The 18480-nt window shown below is 43.3% G+C and overlaps 1 protein-coding gene across 1 annotated transcript in view; it reads left to right on the top strand.

Annotated features, from left to right (window-relative positions):
- Window positions 1-17618, top strand: part of NDUFA10 (NADH:ubiquinone oxidoreductase subunit A10) — a 41409-nt gene extending 23791 nt beyond the window's left edge. Inside the window, exons 9-10 of the mRNA XM_063341874.1 lie at window positions 3395-3503; window positions 17148-17618. Coding sequence (XP_063197944.1) covers window positions 3395-3503; window positions 17148-17216 — 178 coding nt within the window. The 3' untranslated portion in view covers window positions 17217-17618. The remainder of the gene's footprint in view (window positions 1-3394; window positions 3504-17147) is intronic.
- Window positions 17619-18480: the final 862 nt, after the last annotated feature.

The raw sequence follows: 18480 nt of genomic DNA, 5'->3' as shown, positions 1-18480 counted from the left end.
TCAATTGAAATAGTTCTTTGTAATTTCCTCTTTGCAGTGGCTTTTTGGAGATTTGAAGAGGTGTCGTTGCACCTTCTCGCCTTCTCTTGTAGACTCGCTTTTTTTGGAAAATTCTTTTTTTCTTTCTTAGCATTTATTGTGAGTGTGTGTTGTTCTCCAGGGGAGTGGCTGTTGTTCACCTTGGGCATGGCGTGCTTGTTCTGCCTGACCAAACGGTGCAGCCTGAGTCCCCTTGGCAGAAGGAGGTGTGTATGTCATTGCCCTGAAATTGCTAAGTTCTGGAGAAAATGAGTAGGGAAGAAGTAAGATGCAAAGAAAGACACATGGGGGACGCAGCCTATGTCTGTCCTGTGTTTCGGCTGAATGAGTGAGTGCAGGAGCAGAGGAGGTCAGTATGGCGAGAGCTGGATGCAGGAACCATCTTTCCCACCCAGTTCAATGCGCCCGTGGTGTGAGTCGGGAGCATTTCTCCTTTCCCCTGCTGTCACAAGCATGGGCAAAATCGTGAGCATATCACACGCTCGCTGGCTCACTTGTGCGTGTTGTACCTGCTCACAGGAGGCAGGGAAGGTGGCTGCAGCAGGGACTGAGGAGCCTTGTCCAAGGGAGTAAGGGCACGAATAGCAGAAGAACGAATGCCACCCACCTGCTCAGATTCAAACCTGGATTGGTGAGAAGCTGGTTTCAAGGTGTGCGAGAAAATCTTCTGTTCTCCAGTGGCTTCCACCTGCTATTTCTTAATTTACTTTCATGCAGAATTTAACTTGATATGCCTTTGTGTTGCCGGCTCTGAACCTCTTAGACCAGTGAATGCTTTTAGGTAGGAAATGTGGTTTTCTAATGGTGTGGATTGTCACTTCAATTTTTGTGACTATGCCAGCATCAGTTGTTGAGAAATCATGGCTCAGGCTACGCAAACGGGGTTTTGTTTCATTGACTAGTTTATTTTTTTTTTCAACCAGTCTACTTATTTACCCTATTTACCCTACCCTGCACCGTCAGCAAATGTGTTCATAAGACTTTCTAATGTTCATTGTGTTAGGCAATCTTAGAATCACAGAATGGTTTGGGTTGGAAGGGACCTTAAAGATCATCTAGTTCCACCCCCTGCCATGGGCAGGGACACCTCCCACTAGATCAGGTTGCTCAAAGCCCCGTCCAGCCTGGCCTTGAACACCTCCAGGGATGGGGCAGCCACAGCTTCTCTGGGCAACCTGTTCCAGTGCCCCACCACCCTCACAGTAAAGAATTTCTTCCTAATCTCCAATCTAAATCTCCCCTCTTTGAGTTTAAAACTGTTAGCCCTCGTCCTATCACTACACTCCCTGATAGAGAGTCCCTCCCTATCCTTCCTGTGGGCCCCCTTTAGGTACTGAAGTCTGGGACTTTGTTTTATACAGAGGTGGGGAAAAAAGCTAAGGTCCTGGGAACAGAAGTTCTAGAAAGTATATCCAGCTGATAGAAGAGCTGCACTAACTTCAGGACAGCTTGTAATACTTGTGTGTCTTCAGGTTTCTGCAGGTTCTCCATAAAACTTGTGTATCCTTGTTGTAAGCTGCCTGTAGGGAGAAGAGGACTTCCTCCTCTGGAGAGAGGCAGGAATGTGGCCGTCCTAATTCCTTAATACCTGCTTGTGCATGTTGCGCTGGACATAGTGCATGAAGTAGGTGTGTAATAGGTGCTTCTAGAGAAGGGATGAGCTACCCATTGCTGCAATGCACTTACTGGTGTGATTCCTGTGTAGCAATAGGAAGAGCTCTGGCTAATAGGATTATGGATGGTTGCAATAATAGTGAGCTAAAATTAGTATTAGGACCATGCATTCACTTACACGCTCTCAGTTAAGTTCGAAATGTCACAATCTTATGGGTAGGTAAAGCATGCTCTGGGAAGTTATGCTACTGCGTGATGAGAGCTGCTTCAAGAAAATATGGTGCCATAAAATAATAAATAGTGATAATTCTGTGCTGGGGGAGAGAGAAAGCTAAGGAAACATCAAAGGTGCCTCTAAATGCTTCCTGCCAAGCAGTGAATTAGTTCTGACAAGCGAATGTGGTTTTGTGGTTAAAGATGTTGTGGCAGGTGTCTCTGGATGGTGCTTTTAGTAGTCAAAGTTATTTCTTAAGGTGCAGAGCTGAAGCTGGAGGAGCCGTCTTTGGTTGCGTTATGTTTGCATTTTTGTTTTTGCTGTGCGGTGGTTTCTTTGGAGGCAGTGGTTGTGAGAGTAAAGCAGTCTTAAGAGCAGCAGGTTTTCCATCTTGGCCACTAACTGAAATGAATTGTGCCTGGGAATTGTCTTCTACAATTGCCATTTGGCTGAGATTTGTGGAGGAATTCATTAACTGCAGACTAGTTGTCCCATCTCAACTTTTACTAGATTATTGTATTTCCTTACTAATTTGTCTGTAGGATAATTTACAGTGTGCTTATTAGGATACATTAGCAGAGTAGTTTACTTGTTGAAACAGTTCAATGCTCTGAGGTAAGGTCCCAAAATTTGTGATTTAGGGGAAAAAAAATAGCTTAAAGGTGATTAACTTTGCTTTGCTCAGGGTATATACTTTATGTGTATTTAAATATTTGTAAAGAAATGCAATTCACTGAAAGAAACACAATTTGCAGAGTTTCAAGTGTTGAATGGTGGCGAGTTCAGAATTTGGTCACTGTCCATTACAAACGTATGTGTTTTTCCCCAAATACATATAGGTGGCACTGTTGGTCTGCGTATAATAACAGCATGCAGAAGGTGGCTTTCTAGCAGTTTCTCAGATGTTTTAAATTTGGGGTATTTGAAAGCGCTGGCACCATGCAATGTGGATTTTTGGTGGATCCTGATTATCTGTTCTTTCAGCTGCCGCAGCAGATGTCCCTTGGTTCCCCCCAGGCAGGATGCTAGGGGCACTGTCTTGGGGAAGAGCACCACCTTACTTTAATCCTCGTGAGGGTTCATTTGTGAAAACTGATTGAACAGGAGGTATTTCAATGAAGTTGACATAGCAGGATAGGATTCAATAAAACCACTTGTTATATATACCTTGTTTATATAGGAAGGCAAAAAGCTGGAGGTGCCTTATGGAGAAGGCTCACAGGAACGACGGACCATCTCCAGGCAGGAAAACCCTGGGAGAGAGAATGAGGGAATGGAGAAATAGGGAGAAGTTGGAGCAGGAACAAACTGGAGGCGGGAGTGGTGGTGGGGAATAAGGTAGCTGTGTGAGGAAAAGGATGAATAGATAATTCATTGTAACTAGAAAATTGCCAAAACCTGTGGAAGTATTATTTAACAGCAAAGTATTCCTTTACTATTTGGTCAGACCCAGAATTGATGTTGCTGTTTTTGGGGCGGGATGTGGACTAACTGCTCCTTCTTTCTTTTCCTTTTCTTTCCCCTCAGTGTTCAGGACAAAGATGGAGTACTGGATCCTGTAGCCATCCCTCGCTTCATTCCGGAAATCACAATTGGAGGCAGTGAATATGATAAAATCTATTACGAGTATCGATCGGTAAGTAATACTGGAAGGGGAGCAGTTGTATGATAGCCAGGCAACTGTCCCTGCCAAAGGACAAGCGTGTTTGTACGTGCCTGTGTGCAGTCTGGGCATCAATCTCGTGCACAGGGGTACACGTTTCTGAGTAGGTTCTGGATTTTACCCACATCCCCACCTGTTTTGAAGTCCATCTTCCTCACAAGAGGAATAGTGAAGCAAATGGTTTGTTTCGTAAGCTGATTTTCTTTTTTTGATCTTTAGATGGGGACTAAAGGATAAGTGGTTTTCATTTGTTTTTGTTTCTCCTGCCCCGATTAGTCTCTGACCTCTGAAATCTAAAATAATCCTTTGAGCCAAACAAGGAAATTGGAAACCCATGGTGACTTCTCTAAAGAAGACTGCTTATAAAACGCTGAGGGAGGGGGTGTTTTTTTCTGGAGTAGGCTGAGGAGGTACGAATGTTACATTGCTTCTCCAAACTGTTGTTGCTTTAATTAGTGTGTTTCTGTATGCGGGCACACATCCAAAGCCTGTTGTGGCCCAGTGCTCTCTTACACCTCACGCAGGCTCCCACACAGTGTTTTAATTAGCTGCTTGCCTTTCTGGTTCTGGAGGCAACGGCTTCCAATTGACTTAGCACTTTGCCCTGTTGCTTATTGTTATTTAACTGGCATGGGGTCCTCTCACACCATGTGCTGCTTTCCTAAGGCCCAGGTATTACAGATTCTCACGAGAGAAATTGTGGAATTGATGGCCATTAATACTGATTGGACAAACTGAAGTTACAGGTGATGTTATATTTTCAAGTTGGGTTGAAAACTCTGCTGCTGTGTGTGTGTGTTTTTTTTTTTTTTAAAGCAATCACTGAAGATAATGGAAGATCTACATAAATTGTTGAAAACCATGATTTTCATAGTCGGAACACTTTATTTTGCTTGTCCTGTCAGTATACAGTCTCTTACTGAAATTAAAATGTAAGATACAGATTTGTGGACTTGTTTGGAAATTCTGAATTACCAGTGTTTTCCTTTTGAATAGTCAGTTCAGAAGTCCCTGTGATTATTCACCATAATTTGTTCCTCCTCAGCTAACTATGTTGTGGAGAGGCTCCTGGGTTCCCACTGTGCTGTCTCATTTGAGATGTAGCCTTTCCAGCTTGTAAAAGGGGCTAAAGCTAAAGGTGAGAGCAGCAGAAAGCATCTTGCTACTTCTTGAGGTTGTCTAATGGGTTTGGAAACTCACTGGTCCATCTCAGAAATTGCTATGAGGATTCTGTGCTTTTTGGTATCACATTTTTAAGTCCAAAACTTCAAGCTAAGGCTAAGGATTTTTGGAGTCCTTTACTCCGAGACATCTGTGTATGTGCAGCACATATTTCAGAAGGATCTGCTGCATGACTTGTCACCAGCATGCAACATCCATCTGTACTGACGGTGCCTTTCTTTCCGAAGATGATAGGGTTTTTCAGCTGAAATGTCACTTTGCAGTGGAGCTGGGAATTATTGAGGCTGCCTGACACACAGCTAGATGTGACCTTGGTGCTGCGTGCTAAGAACCGGGGGTAATACTTCTGAAAGCCTTTTTTTCTTGAACTGTAGAACAGCACATTCCTCTTTGTGCTGGCAAGAAACTGAGAATCCCCTGGCTCATCAAATAGCTGGCTTCCAGGAAAAATTGTGACTTGCCTTGCAGATGTAGCAAAAGGATGCTTAGGAGTAGGAATATGAATACCTGGGAAGGAAGCTGGGTCCTTGGATTGCTCTGCTTGATGCCAGTTAGTTGACAGCAGAAGCTGAGCACTGTCAGTGCAAAAAAAAAAAAAAAAAACATTGCCAAAATATAATCTCCCTTCTGCAGGCATGTTCTTAGGCCCTGATTCAGGAAAGTACTGTGGAAAGTGATAATATCCTTTGGAATAAGGAGGAGTTGTACACTTCATGAAGCATTCTGTTAAATTCGGGCAATACTACCTACTCTTTTTCTCTCTTCTGAATGCTTAAACACTAGTAATCCTTCAGGGCTTTATAGCAATGGTGCACAATGCAAAAGATGCTGAATTTTCCTACTTCCTGTAAGCTACTGGAAAGAGAAGCACAAAGCCAGCCCCACCTGCTGTTTTATGTTCTAAGAATCCAGTTCTTTGTGTTGAAACTTTGAAGGTCTTGAGTTTTTTCCATCCAACTTTGTTTATCAAATTAAGGTGTGAATTTCTTTGTAAGGCAAGGCTTATATTCGGAGGTAACGCGGCATGAGACCAACCGGCACAGGCAGAAAAAGCGGATGAACTTCTAGCCTTACAAATCTTGGCTACAAGGTTCCTGGGTCTAAGGAGAGGGAATTGTAAACCTTGCCCGTGTTTATGCAGGGATGGTTACAGCTGTGCTACCACTTCTGCATTTGAAGACGCAAAGATTTTGGGCTCACATGACTTGTAAAGACTTAATGATGGTATAATTACAGAACTTTAACTTCTCCTTGTGGGAAATACATGCTTTTAAGGTTGGTGTAATGATGTTTACCACATAAATACAATGATTTGCGTAGGGGATTTTTTTTTTTCTTAGCAATCCTATAACTAGTCATAAATCCTCGATCATACCAATAGGCAGCTAACTGCTGGGCTTTTCAGAGTTGCATGCGCACAATTCATGCTGCCTAATAATAGTGGTTTTCAGGGATTCGCAAATCCCGGGCAGAAGCTGTTTATTGTTCAAAATACTCATTAGTCAGAAGCAACCAAGAAGGAGGAGGAAACACTCTTCAGAGTCCAAGCCTTTATGTGAGCCTTTCTGCAAAATAATGAGGTAGCCACATACAGCTCTGAATACTAGAAACTAGCTTTTTTTATGTATATCCTCTGAATGTTTTCTGTAAGCATTCTTTTTGCATATGAGGAGGTGGCTTTCTGCCTCCCTCTCTTACCATAAAGTCCTCTGGCAGGGTTCAGCCGTTCTGTTCAGGCATTCATAAACTTCTAAAGATGCTGTTCTGGCAAGGGAAAAGTAACCTTTTAATCAGGTTCTGTAGATCAGAGATAAGCATGTTCGTTCTTAAGCGAAGCAACATTATTTTAGGAACTGTCAGACTAGTAAAGACTTGACTACTCTCTTAACAACTGCTGTATCTCTCTGCTTTCTTCCAACTGTGCGCAATCCCCACAGATAATGCTCCAAACTCCATGTGTGCCCTGCAAAGCTGGAGCACTTAGGCAGATGTGTTTGCAGAGAAGGCGAAAACAAATGGTTCTGTTTAATGGAATCAGTGTACTTAAATAATGTACTTATGTACTTCACACTCCCGACTGCTGTTGGCAAGTCCTGCTGAATCTCCTAGGGGTGGTGAAAAAAGGCTTATTTCACGTGCATGCTCTTTTCTGTACACATAGAAGTGCAGCTGTCTAAGATTCGTATTCAAGTCATCACCTACCTCTTTACCTCTGAAAACAAAGCTGGAGAAACTTAAAACAGTCTTTGCCACCTTTCCCTTCACTGCAGATCATACGGAAATGATTGGTATTTCGTTTATACAAACCTTGTGCTTAAAAATAGGAACAAATTAATGGGCTTGCCTGTCACAAAGCGTACCAGAGCCTGGAGTCCAGTGCTTGCTGGTGTTCACTCCACGCATCAGAGTGGAGAATTCCTTCGCTAGGTGAAAGCAAAATGTTTAAAACCTAGTTGTTTTTCTCATGTCATCAGCTCTAGCAGAAAGTGTTTGTGCAAGCCCCCTCACCCTGACCCTGGTTCATGTAACCCGGCTCCTCTCTTTGTCCGGTGCCTTGCCCCAACATCTTTAAACACACGTCGAAGAAACCCTGAAGGAGATGAGGCCTATTTTCAGTAGGATCCTAAAAAGCGTGGCTTGCATCTCGTGCTGTAGGATTTGTTCGGGTGTTTTCCCCATCCCTTCTTTGGTGTGTAAGATTGCACAGTGGGAGGGGTATCCTATCCTCTTTAGAGTGTGCTGGGATTTTTTAAAGTATATGTGCCGGTATGTATATTAAAGAAAACGAACAAATGCTTGGGCATACAGATTCTGCTTCAGACAAGACAGGCCTAGGCACCTAGAAGTTCCTTTTGTACTAAGGCAATCCCATATTGAAGTGTTGTATCTCTTGTTAGTCTAATTTACACAGTTAGAAAGTCAGGGATGTGTACCTTACCCTTGAAGCAGACAATGTGTGATGAATTTTTTTGGAATAATTTATTCCACACTCTTGAACTACCTTCAAAGACGCTTCCTATCCCAATATGACTTGCAGCTCCAGTGAGTGCACGTGCCTGTGTGTAAGGCTTTCTAAGTTCAGTTTTACATCAACTTTGTTTAGTTCATCTTTCAATCTGCAGTGTACTTTTGCTCTAGCATTGCAATGGTGTGCCACATTCTTCCCCTCCTTCCTTTACCCTCTTATTGCTTTTCCCCACCATGGCTATTTATCCCCCTTCGGCTATTTGCTGATCCTGGCACACTTCAGCCTCCATCCCTTGGCTCCTTTCCTTGATGGTTCTTGTTGTCCTCCTTCAAACCAGCTAATTGTGTGGCGTATTTTTTCTGCGGCATGTATGCCATATTCACCATGTGAGGAAAGCAGAGGCTTATTGGCAGTAGTATTAATTCTGCTTTGTCCATCCTTGTCAGTCAGCTCCGTATTAAGCAGAGACAAAATGAGTGGCTCAGACTTTTCTGTCTAACATTTAACTCATCAAGAAAGCAAATACATATGCCACTGAAAGGTAAGAGAAGGCTCTCGCTCTTCTCTTTCCCTACCCTTCTCAGTTGGTGGAAGACTGCTTTTGGAATACAGGGTCATGAGGCAAGAAAAGGTAGTAGCTGGGGATGGCTGCCTTTCTACAGCAGCTGCACCAGCTCAGCTGCCTTGCTGAGCTGCATCTTTATATCCTGCTCCTCATCCTCCTGCCCCGGGACATGGCAGTGTGTGGCTGTCGGTCCCCTGCAGTCTTGCGTAGCAGCAAGTGGAGAAAAGGCAACAGCTTGGAGAGGAGGAGAATCCCACGCTTTTCCCCCAGGCTTTTTATTACCCTCCCTTTCATAAGGATGCAACCTTAAGAGGGGGAATCCTCAAGTGTGCAATGTCTGCCATGCCTCCAGTTATTTAGGTAGTTGCAGGGAAATAGCTGTAACGCAGCAAGATTTTGAGTGGTGGGAAGGTGAGCCTGCAGCATTAGTCAACTCTCGGCCTCACAACCCAAAAATAAGAGTATTATTGCAAGAGCATGTGTTTATAATGTGAAGATCATAACTAGGTGAAAAGGGAGAAGATCAAGGGAGTGCTTTCTCCAGGTTTGGTGTGGCCCAAGTTGCGTGTGAAGTGCAGCCCTGACACTTCCTGGCAGCTGCGGTTGCGAGGGGCTGAAGATGACTGCTGGCAAACAGAGGGCTTAGGAAGTCCTTCTGCTTTCCCATCTCCTCTGAGAGCGCGGAGCCCTCCTGGCTTACACACAAATCCCCCATTTAAAATACCCCAAACTACAAAAGAAACATTTGGGCTCTCAGGAGGCCCGAGTCTGGATCAAAACCAGGGAGTGTTTGTGTCAAAACTTGATCCGTTGATGTTTAATGTGGTGATAGCACATGGCAGGGTCCTCAGCATCTTGGCCTCTGGCTGCAGATCTTGGTTTACAAGAAAAGCTACAGGCTACTAAAAAAAACTTCTTTGACCAATTATACTTGCATGCAGGGAGGACATTACCCATGCATGCATATAAGTACAACTGTGGCAATAAGCCTTATCTAAGCCATGAATTGTCTTCCCTAGTGCTCTCGCCTTTGCAGAAGTAGGGAGGTTAGGATATCTTTGTTCTCCATGTTTGTGATTGTCTCAAAGACAGCTGCTATGGTAACAATCTTCTGTTTTCTTTCTCCTGCCATTTTTTCTTGGCTTGATGAAGTTTTCATTTTTCTTCTTTAGAATCAAGGTCTCCCTTCCTAATTCTTATTTTAATGGATGTGTTTGACAGCTATAATGCGCAGCCCTGTCTGCTCTTGAGTCCAGGAAGGAATGAAAACAGACACGCAATAAATTAGAAAAGGCTCAATTTAAGGGTTTTTTTCTGCTTTATGTCTGCAAAAATATTTTTTTAGCCCTTTCTAAAGTAACAAGATGTCACCTAGCTAAATATCGGTAAGACAAGAAGAACCTAAGAAATAACTAAAACCTAGGCATGATGTTGTTCCTGAAGAGTACCTGGAAAGAGGTGGGAATAGGTATGTGATCTGCTTATCTTCCTGTCTCCCCCCCTCCTCCGCTCTTGCCAATGTACGGAGAGGGCGTGAGAAGTTTGTTCAGCCCCTTTTCTGCTTTAGAAATGTGTATCTTCTCTACCCCACTTCCCTTGAAAAATATCACGGGCAACTGGCATGGATATCTATTCCAGATATGGGGCGGAGAGGGACCTGAGACTATCTCAAATCTTGGTTTTGGTACTTGGGCCTGTTTTGTTTTAGATGACAAACCATGCTTTCCCAGGCACTGGGTACCTACGTAAATCAAAAAGACAGTAAAATCCCGCTGTTATTAAAGTAATCCATTTCAAACTTGAGTCTGCCACCAAGCCTTATAAAAGAAAAAGATATTTTTTTTTTGTAGGAGCACATCCTCCCTCTCCCAAACTCCTCTCAATCCCATACCCATGTAGGAATGTGATTCCCAGGGTAGACCTCTATTAAATAAATCAATAAAGCCCCAAGGAAAATAGTTCAGAAGAAAGATCTTTTGTCAGTGATTAAGAGAAGTGGAGGAAAGTTGCAAGTGAGCTGCTCCCACTCCACTCTTCTGCATCTCCTAGGAAACTTTAAATAAAAAAAAATCCATCCCTCAGAGGACAGTTTCATCGTGGTATCCTATATTGAAAAATCACGCTGTAGATCAGGAAAAGGTTTTGGCAAATCTGTAAGAAGGATACTTGGATCCGTTTATGGCTCTCCCCTGCTTTGCTTCTGCTTTTTGGGGGTAACATCCCCATGAATCTTAAACTGTGAAATAGCGTCAGTTTGAGGTGTTCAACTGTGCAGGTGTAGTGGTACAATTTTGGTTGGGATGGCATTAGTATGTGGTTTTCCTTGTTTCTTGATAGCATTTTTCTGCTGATAAGTGCCCTTGGGCATTTTAATGTAGAGCTGGCATTGCTAAGACCTGCTGCTACTACCATAAGGAAAGCTGTTATAAGAGGCATTTTGCATTTTACCCGTCCAGTTAGAAAAGCAAGTCTACAGTTACTATAATGCTTTATCCTTGGATATAGTTACTTGACTTTCCTGTGGTAGGTTTGCACTCTGTAGTGGATAACTGGCATTTCTAACATGTTCTTTGCGGAGGAAAAACTAAAGTAGGTTTTATTCTGCTGCTATGACAAACAGTCACTAGGGCAAGTAGGTGCTGTGGAAAAGAGCTGCAGCAAAATATTTAGCCGTACTCTGTTGCTTATTTATTCTTCGCTGTCCTGCAAAAGCAAGGCTAGAAATATGCATTAGATTCTTTATGGTGCCTGGAGTCTAAGTTGCAAGGCACGTTAATTTTTACAAAATCGGATTCCTGCTTAAGCTCAGTTATGTTGTTTGAAATAAAAAATACTTGAGCTTTGAAGAAATACGCTGTATCTTTCTTATGGATGCTGCTCTTTCCAAAAGATTTATACTGTCTTGTCCGTCTCTTGAATGAATGAAGAGTAGGACAACATTCATTGAACAACTTAAGCAAATTGGAATTGGTTTAACCTCAGTTCACTAAAGCTTTGAGTACTCTGGTTAGTTGGGCTATAATGAATGTTAACAGCATTAAGAATTTTGTTTGAGTAAAGAATGGCAGGAGTCGAGCTGTAAACAAACATCTATCTATGCCAATCCTTTGGAAACCAAACCATAGACGACTTTGTGTGTGTTTGGGGGGTATTACACCTCCCTCCCCACCTTCATCTGTTCATCTAGAACATAGGAACCAAGCCCTTCCCGAATACAGCCAGTATATGAAGCTACATATTCCTAGATTATCTCTGATTTTTAGCTTTGTGCCGACAGCAAACATTGACAATAAACTTCTGGAAGTCAGGATTTCTACTGGAAAAAGCAGGAATCTTCTTTAATAGCAGTGATGGAAGGTGCTATTGTTATGCTTGTTATAAACAGCCACTAAATGAAAAGGTTTGGATATTGATGAATGAGCCCATGCTTGCGGAGTAATGACTCTGTTTTTAAGTGCTCTTTGATCAGCATTGCTCAAAACATGCTATTTATAGATCTGTTTTAGCTGTGAAGCCCTGCCATTAGTGGAAAGCAGCACAGAAATAGAAGGGGAAAAAATGGCAACTCTTTCTGCTCCTGAAAACAAGACACTCTAAACTGATGGATGGAGACCTTCTCAGATTGTTAAAACTCTCCAGAGCTCTACCTGTACATGTTTGGTTCGAAATTATTGTGGGGAGCTCTGAAATGCAGCCGCAGTGCATAGCAAACAGCTGGCTGAAGCTGATGGTTGCTACTCTGCAGCCTATATCACTTTATAGGGCTTTTCATCATGTTTATAGTTTTGACAGACACTTCTGTGGTGGAGTTCTTAATTTAACTGATGAGATGATCTTGTTTTCATCTTACTGATGTTCTTTTAAAGTTGAGCAGTTCATTCTTTTGAGCTGGCTCTGCCTTTGGGTACAGCTCATTTCATTAGTTTCATGCTCTGTGTGGTGGATTTTATCACATAGTTCTTGAAATAATCCTTGCTGCCAACTTGAAGTTCTGCACAGTGTAAACGCAGCAGACTTAAGACTTGATTCTGTTTTAGCCATTTCCGTGGAGTGGAAAAAGCTGTTCCTTGGCAGTAACCTTGCAGGAGCTTGCGTTCGCCTCCTGCTGCTGGGACGCACGTGAGCTGTTGAGCTTGTCTGGTGGGATCTCTTTTTCCCTTTTCCTTGGTCAATGCTGCTTCAGTCGTAAGCTCTTGAGGGCAGAGACTTAATTCTTGTGTTGCAAAGTCTGTGCCTAGATAATTGCTGATAACGACATGACTTTTCTTACTTGTCCTGGGAAAGAGGCTCAGCTTTGGTGTGACAGCCAACTGCTTTCTCTGCCACTTGGTGCTGGACAAATCTGTTGGTGGCTCCACAGGTCTCTTTGGGCTGATGTCAGTTAAGGACCTAAGAAGGTTTAAAGGGATTTATTTGATTCTGTATGCTACTCCTTTTACTTGCCTGTTGAAATGTGGCGTTAATAATTAATCATGTGTAATAGGATGCACTACTATTATTTTTAACGCGGCCATTAAATCGCACCTTTTCTTCAGTCATACTCAAGTGTGATTTGAAGGTAACGCGTGTGGAATGTTCCTGTGAATGTGTCAGCCACTTGCAAATGATGTGGCCTTGCTGATTTTTTTATTACAGTTCTCACTGGGAAACTTACTTGTAATGCACAAATCACGTGCAAAATGCAAGCCTTTTCCAAGTACTTGCTTGGTTTCCCATTGAGACACACTGAATTTTTTTCGTCAGCAGTATCCGTTAGCAATGAGTCCTTCAAGCCATTGGCTCTTGTTTGATGGCACCTTCTTGTACTGGAAGAGACAGTGAATATTCAGTCCCTCTGTGTTCTCACAGCTACTGGCAAGTTACATAGTGACATACACACAAGCTCTATGTCACTTGCCCTGTCTCCCTTCCATCATCTCTTTTCTAGGCTGGACAGTCTGCCTCTTCTCAGGGCTGGCCACTTGTTTGTGTCCCTGCCCTTGTGCTGGCTCAGCAGCTGTGGGCACCACAGGCTGGGAACATCAGCTGGGCACAGTTTGGAGCACCAGCTTAACTGTTTGTTATCTCCAAAAGGAGCACATCTCACTATCTGCCCTGCATCCCCAGATGTTCCCTGGTGCTCCCACCACTCTTCTTTGCAGTGCTCTGGCTCTGACTGAGTCTCCAGAGTCACCGAAAACTATCTCAGCCAGAAGGATGAACAGCTTCTTGCTGGGCGAGTGTGTTGATGGAGCTTGTGGAATGATCCAGCAAAGCCGTGGAGCTGGATTGGGTTGTGCAGGAAAGTGATGAGAGGCTGGGTACTGTGGGATCTCTTCTTGTTGGCATCGTGCTGTTCAGTCCATTCAGCCATGCTGTGAAATGTCGCTGCAGCACTTTTTATTTGGCCGTTTTAATCCAGGCTCCTCGTGACGTTGAACAAAGGCTTGTTCTGGCAGGAGGTGGGCATGCGAGGAGCTGGAGGGGAGGCAGAAGGCCACAAGAACAGGATTAACTCCTGTTACAGTATTTTTCCAAACGCACAATAACTGCTAAAAGATCACCAGCTTCCTTCCCTCTGGGACAGACCTACTTTGTTCCTGGTTTTGTACATTTTTTTTGCTATGGACGCGACTGTAAAAAGTGAGTTTTAAAGAGGCTGTTCTCAGGAAGTCGTCTGTGTTACCTGTACCTGCTGCAGATAGTGCACAGAACATAAAATTCACATCATTCTGCTTCCTATGTAATACTGTGATATGGGATTTGTTTACTGTGCTGCCTTCTTCACATTTTTTGGGCTATTTTGAAAGCCTGGCTGTAACATATCCCAATACTTGACTGCTTTTGCCAAGGCCCCCTGAGAACGCTGGAGTATGGATGAATACTTATTATAAAATTCACTTTGATGTATTGCATGTCTTTAACCAAAGGCACATGGGGAATTTGTTTTGGACAATGAATTGAATTCTGTTGGGATTGATATTGTATCTTTTAAAGAGGGCAGATTTAGCCAGAAATGAAGCCGTAAACTGTGTTTTCCCAGAGAGCTCCTGTTGCTTTAATAATCAAGTTATCTGGGGATCTCTTGAAGTATCAAAGGGCCAATTAGGTGCTGCCTGGAGAGGACCAGGGAGAGCTGGTTTTGTGCTAGAATTAATAGGTACAGGCTGGTCACAGCAGGTCTGATGTCCTTCTTCGCTCACCGCTGCAAATTTGCGGGGCAGAGATAGTAATCGTTTATTTTCATCTTGCATCTCTTTGCGCAGCGGGAGTAACTCTTAACAGGACTGCATGGTTTCTTCTGATATTTAGACAAGACATTAAAGGCAACTTTGAATGAAAAACTTTAGAAAAACTGATCAAGAGTTGCTTGTAATGGCTTGTGACAAGGTGGGGTGGGGAATGTCTCATGAAGAAGGTAAAAGTCTTCCGTTAGCTTCATGTTTTAGGGAAAGAAGTGTCTTATTTTCTGACCTTCAAATAATAATAAAAAAAATAAAAAGAACCCCCCCTTCCTCAAAACACCAGGCTTCATCCTGGATTAATTAGCTGGTTTTTGTGGCCTGAGTGTAGATTTCATCAAGACTGGGTCTTGTTTCTCTCTGCAGGGGCAGCTCTCAAACAGGATACTCTTACAGTTTTTTGAAAGGAAAAATCATCAGGACAAGTCAGGGGTACTGTGTGAAACCAGCGTTTGTGTGGAGATGAGTGGATGATCTGTGCTTAATTATTTGTGAAGGGTGCCAGTGGATAGCTTATTTTTAAAGGAAGGGTTTTATTATAGCAACTCTGCTGGCTTCAGGCTTTCTCACAAAACTCACATGCTTTTCCTGGTGGTTTACTTCTTGATTCCATTATTGTATCTCGAATGCTGTGTTCTGTTTCTCTTTCATTCCTGGAGATAGGAAGAAAGGGTTCTGGAGATAGACTCTGCTTTTGGAGTGACCATCTGGTGCTTCAGGTTATGGTCGGTACTTTCTGAAGGGGATTGCTCTAACACCTGAGATTCAGAGGTTGAGATGTATCTACATCTGTTTGCTCTGTAGGATCATTCAGTTCAGAGTAATTGCGAAAGCAGCTACTTTATGCACTGATCTGTCGCTGGCAGCTTTTGTTCATGTGGCTTAGTTATCTAGCGGGTACAGAGCCTGTTTTGTGTTAATTCAGGCTGAAACTGCACTAAAAATTTGTGTTGCTTTTGCGAGGCAAGTTGGTAGGAGACTATTTTGGTGACAGCATTGTCGCCACACTTGTGAAACTTCTATCACAGAAGCGTGCTTTTACAGATCTGATGCAGTCTGCTTCACCTGGAGGAGCACTTTCCTTGCCTGCAGAGAGAGCACATACGCTGCGTAAGGGGACTTTGCTATTTTAACCATACTGGCAGTCTTTCTCTTGTAGTCCTGTGTGCTGCATCTGTGATCCCTTGAAATGGCTGCTACTTAAACAGTCTCATTTCCCAAATCTTTAATGCTGAAGGTAGAATGGCCTGGCCACTAGATTCTCATGTCTGTAATGTCGTCCGAGTGCTCCCGCAATGTGGCAGTGTGCTGAGAGGGCCAGGCTTGGCTTTCCATCCCCATGCACAATCAGCACAGCTGTGAGTGTCCTCTTCCTCCTGAACCCTGTGGAAGGCTTTGGTTGTAGGATGCCCGTTTGGCCAGTTAAATGGACTACCAGGAAGGGGGTTGTGTGCTTCAGTCTCCCACGTCTTGTCACAGGCTTGGAAGTAACAGATCCTTGTCTCTAGGTCTAGGTGCAACTCCTTGAACTCCTAAATGCCAAGAGTATTTAGGCTACTGCTATTCACCTCTATTTTCTCTCATCTCAGTGACAACTTGCTTTCCTGGTAAGGGTGCAGACCTGCCAGCTTTCCTAGTACATCTGATGTTCCCCTCCCAGTGCTCCAGTCCATCCAGCCTTTCCATCTGCAATGTGTTTCTTGGTTTGCTAGGCTTAAACAGCTCCTTGCGTGATCCTCTTGTGACCTGTACAACCAGCCCAAGCTCTTGAGATGCTGTCAGAAGGAAAGGCTTCCCTGCTGTAGACCCCAGCCCTCTGCTATCTTGCGTACTGCAATGTGCAACGAACTGTATGGAGCGGTGACTTTGTGTGGCAGCATCATGGTTCCCCAAGTCCTGGTTTGGGAACTGTGGGTGCAGAAAGGTCAGTCAGGTGAACTTGCTTGTCCGAGGTGCCTGTGGGGAGGCTGCTCCCAGCAGTGTTAAAAGGCCTGTGCAGGAGAATTGCAGACTGAAAGGTCAGCCAGGTTCAGAGGCAGAGAGTGAAGGCTGTCGCTTAGGTCCCAGGGTACCAGTGAAATTTGGGTATGGGGCTTGAGAAACTTCAGATTTTCCAGGAGGAATGGTTTCTGGCTTTGCTTATGAAGACAGGCAGATGCTGCTTTTGCTTTAATAAAGTTAAGTTCAACTCTTGAAGGCTAAATACACAATTTCATTTGAATGGTTTAATTTAGTGTAGTAATTAACTCGGTATTTCATGCATGAAATATTTCATGTATTTAATACTGTGTTCCTATTTTGGTATGAGATTCTACTGACTGATTCAGTAATTCTTCTATGTGCTATGATTAGAGGGGTCACCTCCTATGAAAACTGGGAACCAGGGTGTGTAGGGGAGAAGAATTGGATGAATCCAGGTGGAATATGCTGTTGTGTTGACATGTTGGCCTAGTTTTTATATACGCTATGATATAGTGGTTTTTGTCCACGCCCCCAGCTGCACAGCTCACATTTTTCGGAGGGACTGATTTTTCTACAAGTGCTAATAATTATGTTGTATAAGAGTATTTTGTGTTGCACTTCTGCAGAGAATACCATGAGGTACTTCATGAAAACTTTTCTGATTCTTTATGAAGAGTGAAAAGAGAAATATTTCTGACTGAACTTTCTGCTTTCTCTAGCTTCCTGGTCGCAATTTTAGGCAAGGCTACAATGCTGATGTTGGTGACAAGTGGATCTGGCTGAAATGAGATCTGCGTCCCCTTGGAGCCCAAACTGCGATGGACCATGGAACTTGAGTGAAGAAGATCCTGAGTTCAGCGTGCCTGCTCCCTGTCAATTGTGTAGTGCCAAGGAGTTGCAGGTTAAATAATCTTCCAGCTACAACATAAGAGAATAGACTCCTAGAAGGGAAATCACTTTTTGGTTTGTTCTTCCCTGAGGAATTCAGGGTGCTTTGTCTTTGGATGTGTGAAGGTCAGTGTGTGATAGTGAAGTGATCTGGTGTTACAGGGGCAGACTGAAGATCAACGCTGAACTTTCTCTTCATCAAGACTGTGGCATAGTATACGGAGTTGTTCTGCTGAATCAAAAGAAATTAAAACCTGTATCTTTCTGGCTCTCACAAAGTTAACTTCTTGCTTTGTCATGCATGGTGTTTTATTAGTTTCGTTAGAGTGCACATGCTAAAAACCTGTGCTTGCATCGTATTCTGAAAACCTCTTACTGCACGTGACCATCAAAGCAGGCAAGCATAAAAAAGTTCATTGAGAGAAGGAAATAAGTGTCGATCTCAATTTAAATAACAAAATGTCTGTGCTTAAAAGTATAAAAAAAAATCAAAATAATTGCCAGCAATTGTACTCATAGCTTCTTCCTTCCAATGGCCACTATAGATGTTGGATATAAAAGACAAACATAATTATTATTTTTGCAAGTCCCTGAAAGTCCAAGTTGGAGTTCCTTTTAAAGAAATTATTCATTTGGTATTAGTTAGTCACAGAAATGAGGCACCTTGGCATTGGTTCAAGCAATGCTGTCCAGACTGAGTCCGCAGTAGTTCTGTGTTTCCAGCAAGGGGCTAACTACTTCAATCACCGAGTTAGAGTGCTGCCAGGCATTCAGGGCGATGCCTTTGAATTAAGCAGCCAAGTCTTGCCCATGCCCCTTCCCATATCAAAACTTGTATGAAAAGACTCCCTTAACAAGAGCCTTGGGGGCCTGGTTAGATACTGAAGTAAATGAGCAGTGGGCTAGAAATGTAGTTCTCACTGATCTCTTAGCTCTTTGTTTCCGTGTTTTATGGCTTTAGAGTTTCATCTGTGGTCACAAAAGGACTGACTCTGCTTTGGTGCCACTGTGCCACACTGTGCTGATGCAGCTGGTGGCTTCACAGTGACAAGCAAGTGCTGGGGTGTAAGGCCAGCACTGTGCCTTGGACTTCTGTGAAAATGCAGCAGAACTTGTGTAGTCAGTCCTGCAAGGCTGTGTGGTTGGTTTTTTTTTTTTTTTTTA

Source organism: Chroicocephalus ridibundus, chromosome 7 (genome assembly GCF_963924245.1).
Source record: "Chroicocephalus ridibundus chromosome 7, bChrRid1.1, whole genome shotgun sequence".
Lineage (NCBI taxonomy): Eukaryota > Metazoa > Chordata > Aves > Charadriiformes > Laridae > Chroicocephalus > Chroicocephalus ridibundus.
The sequence above is the reverse complement of the archived record's forward strand: the minus strand, read 5'-3'. Positions and strand labels throughout refer to the sequence as shown.